Source organism: Vespa mandarinia, chromosome 1 (assembly GCF_050613455.1).
Source record: "Vespa mandarinia isolate Hongniang chromosome 1, ASM5061345v1, whole genome shotgun sequence".
NCBI lineage: Eukaryota > Metazoa > Arthropoda > Insecta > Hymenoptera > Vespidae > Vespa > Vespa mandarinia.
The window spans coordinates 3,768,848-3,780,000 of NC_140810.1; the positions used below are offsets into that span (position 1 = coordinate 3,768,848).

The following is an 11,153-nucleotide window of genomic DNA, read 5'->3' on the forward strand; positions in this document are numbered from 1 at the left end:
GAAACATTCGTGAGAAGTTATTTTCAATTTGATTGTTAATAATTTTATCTTCTTTTTATTTATTATTTTTTAATGTATTTATTTAACATAAGAGAGATTGATAGTGATTGATAATAAATGAGATTAACAATGGAATTCGCATAAATTATTTTTTAATTAAAGCGAACGTTAAAATCGTTGTATGTATGTATGTATTATACATTTCGCTAACGCAATCCAAGTGTTCATTCTTGAGTGAGAATGCGCTTAAGTCATACGCGAAGTAATTTATGCATAATATTAAAAAGTAGAGCGATAAAATTAAAAAATAAAAAAAAGAAAAAAAGAAAAAAAGAAAAAAGAAATAAATACTAGGAAGTATGTACGCCAAGCACAACACACAACTTATATAGTCATCTGAACTCTCTTGAACTCTCACGTGATCTTGTAGTTTCTAAATCGTACTTCATGCGAGCCTATCTTCTTTTTCGCAAAGCATTTTTTCTCTCTTATACATAAATATATATATATATATATATATATATATATATAAAGGAAAGAAAAAAAAAATAGAAAAAGAATCAATTTTAAGTTAAACGTACAGAGTTATCGGTTAATATGCCCTTTTCAGGGTATGACAACATACAAAATGGCAACTAATACAAGAGGTTTAGGGTTTATTTAAGAAAACAAGAAGAAAATGAAAAAGAAAAACATTCATATTGTGATAATAAGATACTCTTTCCCTCTGCTGCGAAACGATCGTAGTAACATACAATAAAGAACTTTGCGATATTTCAAAAAATCCATAAATACTGGTATATAATATAATATAAAAAAAAAAAAAAATGCATAAAACGAGGGAAAGTAAACGATTCAGGAAAGGCAATCTCTCGATCGTTATTTTTAATCATTATATACATGCATATGCAATTCTTTCGAAATAGCATTCGCTGACTGGTTATATACAGGTATACGCACGCAATGTTTTGTATATACATACATACGTATACATATATGCATTATACATACAGTATACATATATATATATATATATATATATATATATATATATATATATATTTCTTTTAAAGTACTGTAAGTTCCTCTTATGCAGTTCGGAACTACTCCGTTACTACGATCCGGGCTTTTTACGGATAATCAACATGGATAGCTTTGTATAAGAAGGATTTTAGATTAATCATCGTCTTATCAAATAAGTTATTAACGTATAGCTTTTACGTGAAAGTTGATGTACTTTGTTCGTTTATTATTAGGTATATAAATATATGTATATATATTTTTGAGGATTACCTTTGTTGCAGTCAAAAAAAAATGCAATGGTAACGTTACGATTTTTATATAGATTGTAAAATGAAAATTTAAGATATACTTTCCCATGACATATAATATTATCTGCGTTCGATCATTGCGAAAGATATGAAGAAGAAGAAGAGGAAGAAGAAGAAGAAGAAGAAGAAGAGGAAGAAGAAGAAGAAGAAAAAGAAAAAAAGAAAAGAGATGTACCATGTCAGTTACACGTGAATAGCCCCTCCTTAAAGAAACGCTGATGTTGTAATCCTATATGTGATTCTATAGCAAACAGCAAGTAAAAAACAAAAAAAAAACAAAAAAAAAAAAAGGAAAAGAAAAAAAATAATAAACCAAGAAAAACTCTACCGCTATTGTAACTTTCAGAGTTTAATAAAACGTTTTCACTAACAGAAAAGGTCATTTACTGATCTATTAGATATTAAATTAAATTAAAATATATGCACGTATATTTAAATAGACAAAAAATGTTTTGAATATTTTGAAAAATTCAATATGTTTAATGGCGGATTATATTTTCGTATTGATTCATTTATAAGAATAGGAAATCGTCGAGATAATTCTATCTTCGTATCTTTTCCATTCATAACTCGCCCACACAATGTTATACTTACGTCATTCAATCGAAAGCTAATCTTTTGATAATTCGTACTGAACAACTTCCGTTTCTATTTTGAAGTACATAGATACATATGTACGTAAATATATATATATATATATATATATATATATATATTTGTATATATGTATGCAAATGTATATATATGTATACATAGAGTATAGGATCAGTAAAGCTTTTATGGATGCCGTATACGCCATCCATTTTCGATGAAACGAAGTTCACACTGGTAAAAAGAATTGGATGAGTAACCTACAGTCGAGGATACAACTACGTCATTGTGATTCAAATTATGCGATGGTAAAACAGAAGACTGAAGAATATGCTTTTTTATTACTTCATCTTATTTCCTTTAGGATTTCCATCGTATTACAAATATAAATTCTTTTTATTTTTTCTTTTTTCTTTTTTTTCCTACCGAATTATGCCATTTTATTATTCGTAAGTACAAATTTAATTTTATCTTTCTGAATAATCCTTATAATAAAAAAAAAAAAAAAAAAAAAAAAAAATATCTCTTTATTATATTTTATCAAGATAGCATAAAAATTCATATTTAGAAAATATTGTAATTTTTGTATTTAGTAAATTTAGTAAATAAAATTAATCAGTCTATCCTATCGATTATGTCAAATAAATTTTCAACGATATTGATTCAAAAATTGATTTATATCTGTACGAGAATGTTTGAATTAATATAGTTAATGTAAAATATTTTTAACTAAACTTTTTACGTTATTTAGTAATCCATAAACATTCGTGAATATGATAGGTTCTAGACATTATTTCGCAATACTTTTACATGTAGCGACCAGTCGATATAATTAATTGGTCATCGAGGTCGAAGGTCAGCAGTCGCAGACGACCCGAGGTTGTCCCTTGATTTTCTTCATTTTTCTCGAGGTGGATGGCGTTTTACGTTGTAACACGAACTGACGATCCACTTGGTTGATCGAGGTCGAACACGAACCCAAGTTGTTCTCTTTTACTTCGTTCGCATTGTCCCTTATTCATTTGGCCTTTCTCTTTGAATCTTTTTTACAGGACAGAGAGAGGGAGAGAGAGAGAGAGAACACGGAAGAGAGAGGAAAAAGAATAGAGACTCCAAATAATTCTAGTAATTCTTTTTAATTAATTTGTAACACATTTCTTTGATAACGTAACAGATCATTTGATCTTTTATACGACGATCAATGGTCGGTAAATTCAAGTAGCAGTTTATATTTATTTACTATATATTTTTTGCACGTGTAGGTACACGAGTATACGATAGGAATGCGACGAATGTTTACAATGACGGAATCAATCGTAATATTGTGTACACGTGAATGTACCGTCTGTGTAGAAAATATTTTACGAAAGCTATTGGAATATTAGGTAACCAAAAAGAAACGAATCCTGAGGGTCCTGATGCTAAGGATGAAAGGTTAAAGGTGTGTGCATGCGTGTCTGTGTGCGTTAACTCGAAAAGAGGTGGTATATGAAATAGTGGTGGATGAAGAAAGAAAGAAAGGAAAGAAGGAAAAGGAGAAAAAGAGAGAGAAAGAGAGAGAGAGAGAGAGAAAGAACGATGTGGGAGTGAAAATGTAGGAGAGAAGAGAAGGAGGAAAGTCAGGTGAAGCTCGGTATGGAGGTACCTTCGGCACGAGGCAAATGGGTGGCAGAAGGGTGGTTTATCGACCAGGACGCGAACCTCGAGAAGCTCAGTATTCGCGGGACCACCACTCCGTTAAAACGGTCGCGCGCTAGACAAACATTTTCCGTGATATCTTTCTCTTCTTTATTTGCCTTGTAACAAAGAGAGAAAGAAGAGAAGAATTAAGAAGAAAGAAATAATAAAAGAAATTCAAAGAGAAGATCAAGGAGTGTCCGATGCGAGTATCATCGAACTTTTAGACCATCTTTCCTTGGTGAAGCGCGCGAATTTTACAAAAGGAATCACGACGTAGAGATAAAAGCTCTTGCTCATCAAAGTAAGTAACATCTTGAATGACAAATTAGTCGTAATAGTTTTTAATTATGGAAAATAAGATCGTCGTAATTTCGTATCATACGATGTTAAAAATTTTTTCTCATATTCGTCCGATATTTTTGTTCATTTGTCAGGTGTCAGAACGAAATGTAAATAAGATATTTAAATTTGCCTGTAAAAATGATATAGATATATAAACATGCTTATGATTAATGTTCCCTTTTTTGACTCATAATATTCGTTGAAAGTTAAGACAGACGGTGGCGATGATCGTTCGCGTGCATTAGCCCTGTGTACTTTTGCACGTAGACATGCGAATCTCATTAGAATAATTCAAGGAAGACTATTCTATATATTTGAATTTCTTCGTTTCTCATAATTCATATTCACGGTATTACGTTGGTTGGTATTGAAAACTAAAACAGACGATAATTTCTTTCAAATTCAGGACGTTAATCCAATCGATTTTTTATCTCCAATCGCTTCCCGATCTTTTCTCAACGATCGAGTGACCCAGTTGTTGATCGCTTACTCGTCGCGGGTTCGCGAGATATTGTTGGATGACCTATAGTGACCCATTTATCTGAAAGTTTTAATGAACCGGTATAGGAACTATAGTTTTCATCACGTGCATCGCGAATCCCCCATAGACCAGTTGTGAAATAATAACATTCTCTGAGTTTATCTCGATATTTCGATTATGAAATTATTATGCCAATAAACTATTTTAGATTTAATAACAAACCTGATGCATTCCATTTTATGTATATCTTTTATATGTATATCTTCAATATATCTTTTATATATCAGATGAGATGAAAATTCCAACGATCAAAAGTTAGAAAATTTTCAAAGATAGATTTTGTTTGATAAGATTCCTAGTTATAATATACGGATAATATGTATAGATATATGTGTATATATATATATATATATATATATATATATAAGGATAATATAATCTAAAGTATATAGAACGAATACGTAGGGGTGCAGCGACCCCGATTACCAAATCCATCTCGTCCGATATAGCTGGACGTCTCTGGAAGAGAGCCAAGTCAAAGTCGCAATCGCATTTAGTAAGAACGCCGACCGTGAGTCAACGTACGTAGGGGAGGCTCTGGAGCAAAGACGTTTCCATAAATCGTCGTTGCTCCCTTTTTGAGTGCTCTAGTATTTCAAATTGATCGATAAATAGGTCTTCTCGATGGATTCGTTAAGGGGGAAAATGATCATAAAAAAAAAAACAGTCCTTCCAAGAAAAGAAAATAAAAAAAAAAAAACGTAAATCTTTTACATTTGGTGGTATTTCGTTTAAAACAAAAAAAGAAAAAAAAAGATAGAAAAGAAAAAATAAGATAACATGAAAAATAGTTTTGCAAAGGAATAGAAAATTACGTTACTTCGAAATGGATCCTTCCACGAGGTGGTTCACGCTGATTTATTATTTCCATGCTCAGCACGAAAGAGCCAAGGATGCAGCTTGACATCCTCCCGGCGAAAAGGTGAACCACCTTGATGTCGTGCTGCCTTCGATAAAACCTGACTTGCATGCGCCATGCGAAGTCACGTATTTGCATAAATAATACCCCGGGCCATTTACTTTTATCGTTGAGACTGCACCCTCGATAGGTACTTTAATTGGGCATAGGTACTAAGAAATTTCGTAAGAGACGAATTTCGTAAGGAACGTTAACTTTCGGGTCGTTAACTCGCACGCAGATTGTAAATTCCTACTGTATTACGCATTTCTAATCGTTCTTCAAATCTCTTATCTTACATTTTTAAATCGATTTCTTGAAAAGAGATAGGTCAACGTTAAATTATTCTAACTGCTACATGAAATTAAGTTTTCTATGAGGTAGGTTGAGATACTTTACGACTGTTCCGCGTTAATTTCCTATTCGGCTTTGAAATCATTCTTTCTCTTTCTCTCTCTCTCTCTCTCACTCCTATTTTTTCTCTTTCTTTGTTTCTTTTGAATTCATTCTTGCGTCATTCAATCTGAGTATAAAGACCCGCCGAAAGGCAGAGTCCAAACAAAAGGCTTTAAATTTTACTAATGGATGATAAGTCAGAGTGTTACAGAAATGCTATTTCCTTTTGCTAATTCTTCGTGAGCGCTCATGAAAAATAAAAAAAAAAAGAAAAAAGAAGAAGAAAAAAGGAAAAGAAAAATAATGAAAAAAAAAAATAGAAAGAAGATAGGGGATTAATTAACGACGAATGGTACATTTTTGTATGTACATATATGTACGTGTCTACTTATCTAATATGAAAAGAGGAACACATTTTTAATACGAAGTACGAGCTCTAATCCAGTCTCTTCTTTCTCCGTACTTTCTCGGACTCTCAAAGCTCTCTTGGCGGAGATCCAAAGCTTAGGGAGCAGCGAACTGGTTGCACCTTGTGGTGTGTCTATAGCCGGCCTTTACTACTACTCTCTCTTTCTTTCTCTCTCTCCCTCTCCCTCTCTCTCTCTCTCTCTCTCTCTCTCTCTTTCTTTTTCTCTGCGTTTGGTAGTGCACATGCAGCTGCAGCCATGACACCGGGAACCAGGCCACTGTCCCACTTTACGCCTCTCCGTGCAATAAAGGTTACCTCTTCGTCGTCGTTGTCGTCGTCGTCGTCGTCGTCGTCGTCGTCGTCGTCGTTGTCGTTGTCGTCGTCGTCGTCGACATGACGTACACGTAACCAACTTCTTATGAGGCTCGTTTTAGTGTGAATCGAAAATCAGTAACGTTAAAAATCTATAGAACGAAGGACATAGTATGTTTGATGGAATTTACTAGTAAGTCTCTAAAAGAGATAGAGATAAAGAGAGAGAGAGAGAGAGAGAGAATTTCTAAATAGATATTTACATTATTAGAAATAAACTTGAAATATTTCATGTCGAGCAAATAAGCACTTTTTAATGCTACGAACAAATTAGATATTCTTAGATTCCAGACGGTAGATAATTTCAAGGGTTTACCGTCTAAACATTGCCATAAATATCTTCTCCTTTTTTTTGTACCTATAAAAATTTATCATTTTTTGTCTTAACGATCTAACAATATTATCATTTGAATTATTTAAACAGGAGAGGGAGAGAGAGAGAGAGAGAGAGAGAAATATTTCGTGTTACCATGAGACAAGAATCATAGGAATTAATCAATAATATTTTTTGATGGATTGTCATGTAAATGTATGGAATTCGTAATTATGCGGAATGTTTAGGGAATACCTACACATGTACTCATATATATATATATATATATATATACATATATATATATATATATCTATATATATATGTATGTATATATATATATATATACACAGATACACTCTTATATACTTCTACGTGCGTCATGCTTAAATAAATACTGTACTTGCACGTACGCCTTGTCGCATACAATTTTTCATCAGTATATGTAATGGAGTATACGTGGGACATAAGGTTTATCATTGACGCCCCCACAAATGTAAATGTAACGGAACGGAACTCTAATAAAGTTCATTGGATCGTTTAAACGAAATTGCACTTGACGATCTCCAATGAAACAAACGTCGTTTATATTTCTCTTCTTTTTTCTTTCTTTTTCTCTTTTCTGTCGCTCTATAAAAACGCGCAATATTTTTCTTAATTATCATTCACGTCTACGTTATAAAAGTATAATTAATTGCATTAAAGTCGATCAATTTGAGAAGAGAAAGAAAAATAATATTCTACGTGTAATATCCTAATAATAAATATTATTGAAAAATATTATTTCTTTTTATTTTTTTTTCTTTTTTTTTTTTTTTTACACGCATAATTATAATTTCGAAGAATCGATACATCTGTTCGAGATATTAAAAGGGTTGAACTCAAGGCTAACGCGTCCGCGTTATAATCGTGCTCTTGAATCTTACAATGGTAGCAACTAGATTTCTCGTGACGAGCACATACACGCATATACATATATGTAAAGAATTTGCATGTTAATCGGAAATAAAACGTTTATTCGTCATTACAATAAATAATTCCATTATCTTTCTTCTCAATTCGTCCTTCGTACGTATTTTTAATATGACAAACAATAATCTGTAAGATTATTAATCGATGAAATTTCGAAAGAAAAACAAAAGAAAAATTTATATAGAGAATGGAAATATAATGACGAACTGTCTATCATCGAAAAGCCTTCAGAAAACAACGTCTCGAGTCTCGTATTCGATACTATTATTGTTAAACAGGATCGACACTTCGTACTAACGTAACAACTTTGCGTACTTAAGAAGTCCTTCGATTAATCGACGTTCCACGACGGGTGGATTCGTAAAAATAAAGTAAAAAAAAAAAAAAAAAAAAGAAAAGAAAAAAGAAAAAATGTGATTAATGTTTGTGCCGAATATGTCATTTATCTTGTTCAAAAGGTGCAAGGGTTGATGTAACGTTGAATAAATCCGACACACGCCTACGCTGTAAAAGCGAGATTATTGAATATACTAGATCTCTATTTATTCCAAATTCGAGATGGTAAATTCAATTGCAGAGTAATAGATCAACGATCATATTATTCAGTCTAGATTTATCGATCAATCAAAAATACAAGAGTATCGTTCGGAGAAGGTCGAGTTTTGAGAAGAAGGAAAAAGAAAGAAAAAGTGAAGAAAAGTAAGAGAAAGAGAGAGAGAGAGAGAGGAAGGGAAGGAGGGATAGGGGTAAGGTGGTCTCGTTAAGAGACTGGAAAGAGAACGATCGATGAGAATGAGGCGAGTGGTGGAAGGACGAGAGCGCAGCGATAGTTTTCTGACAGTGCAGCTGCACCCCTTGTGTGCCCTGGCTGTTCGATAACCGAGGTGCAACGTCCGCTGGCCCCGAGAATATATCTAGGCCATCACTACCACCACCACCAGCACCACTACCACCACCACCAACACCACCACCACTACTAGCAGTGCTAGCAGCAGCAGCAGCAACAACAGCAGCAGCAGCAGCAGCAGCAGCAACATCAGTGTTACCAACACCATCACCACCCACACCGGCTACAATCTACTCTAACTCGACAAGTAACGACACATACTAAACGAGTAACACTCACACCTGCTGCCTGCACTTTCAATATAATAGACCGATCCACGTGTCTCATGTATGATGATGCTTTGTCAACCGGCACCCAGCAGCCCTGACAACAACAAGCTCTCCCTTTGTTTCTTCCATAAAGGAATATACGTATATAAAAGAGAAAGGAAGAAAGAAAAGAAAAGAAAAAGTTGCACAAGGGAGAGGGAGAGGGAGAGAGAGAGAGTTTCCGACACAACTAAGATGGCGAAATTAATTCAAGGACACGACTAGGAAAATCTATTCCGATCGATAAGCAATTCTTGCGATGCTTTCATCGTGTATTCATCGATATCCTCGACCCGTTGCCTCTTTCGAAGAGAGAAGGTCGATAACTCGATGCGTACAACATTTTTTTTTCCTTTCTTAGATGCCAGGACCTCGGTTTATTATCGGAAAAAGTAATTATCGCCGGAAAAATTCGTAACTATTGACTCGGGAAGCTGCAAAGAGACCTCTACGAGAGCTTGATTTATTTACTTCTTTTTTTAGCTTCATTAGATTCACTTGTTGTACGAGAATAGCATTGAAATTGTATTTTGTTCAATTAAATTGTGTATTGTTGGATTTGATTCCGCGATATTTTTTGGTTTTATTGAAATTTTTCTCTCTTTTCTTTTTTTTTTTTTTTTTTTTTCTTAATGTGTTTATATACTTTTTTTCTTTCTTTTCTTTTTTTTTCTCTTTTTCTTTTTTTGCTTGTTTGTTAAATTTGAAATAAAAAATTTTTCAACGAGTTTTTGTCTGTTAAAATCTTCCATTCTTTATTTCCTTACAATAACGATGACTTTCTAATGACTACCATAGAATGGAAAATATAGAGAGAAAAATATGAAAGAGGTAATGGAAGGGAATGAAAATGTAAAAAAGAATAATAAAGCTGAGAAGACGTTAGTGGGCGTTAAACTCCCATCGTCATAAGAATCTAAAATATAGAAAGTTGTTGAGGTTTAAGAAAATCCAAAAGGGAACATCGAGATGTAAAATATATATATATATATATATCTATAAATCTATCGAAGACTCGACACTGTTTCTTTGACCTTTTACAATGTCACGTGCAACGGATACGAAATAGTTCGATCGGAAAGATGTATTCTTTTTACCTTTATAAAATCGTTTCACGCAAGAAAATCCGCCGATGACATTTTCTCTGATGAACCAAAAAAATTCTTACGATGAGAGTCTGTTATATAACATTATAATCGACTTCATATATAATGGCATTGATCGAAACAGAACACGTAACATTCTGGAATATAACCCGCGAAACGAAGTCATCAGAGTGAAACTAAAGATTCTACCCTCCTTAGTAAAGCCCCCTACTTGCTCGTGCATCCGTTAAAGCTGTTCCACTTTCCACGTCGAGCGTGCAGCTCTTCGATAACCCTGGATGATTTACACCTTGGTTTGTAGGTTCTATTATTTCAAGCTACATATTTTGAATCGAAATACGAACGATATATATTCCATTAGAATTTAGATTTTCAAATTTTCATTAGCAAATAACGTCGTTAATCAATCTTTGAATAACTTATGGTTAATCATTATTTATTTATTATACATACATATATTATATATATTATTATGTAGAACATAGTACAATTTTGATATTATTCAAAGAGAAAAGAAAATCAATGAAATAAAATAGATTCATAAATTAAAAGAAAAGATTCTTTTTCCTTCTTTTTTTTTCTTTTTTTTTTTGTTGTTGCTTTTTATAAACGAAAAGATACATTTAAACTAAATGATTTAAAAAAAAAAAAAAATAATAAAAGCCGCACGAAGGGGGAACAGGAAATTAAACAATTATAGGATTATTCAATAGCTGTCATTCATATTGGTTCTAATGACGTTTATTCTCGTTAAATTACTCTTCCTTAAGAAGCAAAAAGTAAAGATTCTTAAACGTATTCCAATAATAATAATCGTGTTTACAGGATGATTACGGCATTACCAGTTCCATCTGTAAAGGTCTTCCACAAAACTTATTATCAAGAGAAGGGAACAAGAATAGGAAACAGCCAACCGGGAAGTCCATTGGCAGAAAGCGAGGCAGTTTTAGCATTGGTCGACAAAGAACCTCCTGAATATTATTTTTGTGGAAAGGTAAGTGAAAGGATTATTCCTTCTTATTATTCGAAATACCAATATCTTCAGTC

General features: G+C 32.9%; 1 protein-coding gene across 1 annotated transcript in view; it reads left to right on the forward strand.

Annotated features, from left to right (window-relative positions):
- Nucleotides 1–3,606: 3,606 nt before the first annotated feature.
- The window catches only part of LOC118444962 (uncharacterized), a 13,850-nt gene continuing 6,303 nt past the window's right edge, over nucleotides 3,607–11,153 (forward strand). Inside the window, exons 1-2 of the mRNA XM_035873791.2 lie at nucleotides 3,607–3,903; nucleotides 10,932–11,100. Coding sequence (XP_035729684.1) covers nucleotides 10,933–11,100 — 168 coding nt within the window. The 5' untranslated portion in view covers nucleotides 3,607–3,903; nucleotide 10,932. The remainder of the gene's footprint in view (nucleotides 3,904–10,931; nucleotides 11,101–11,153) is intronic.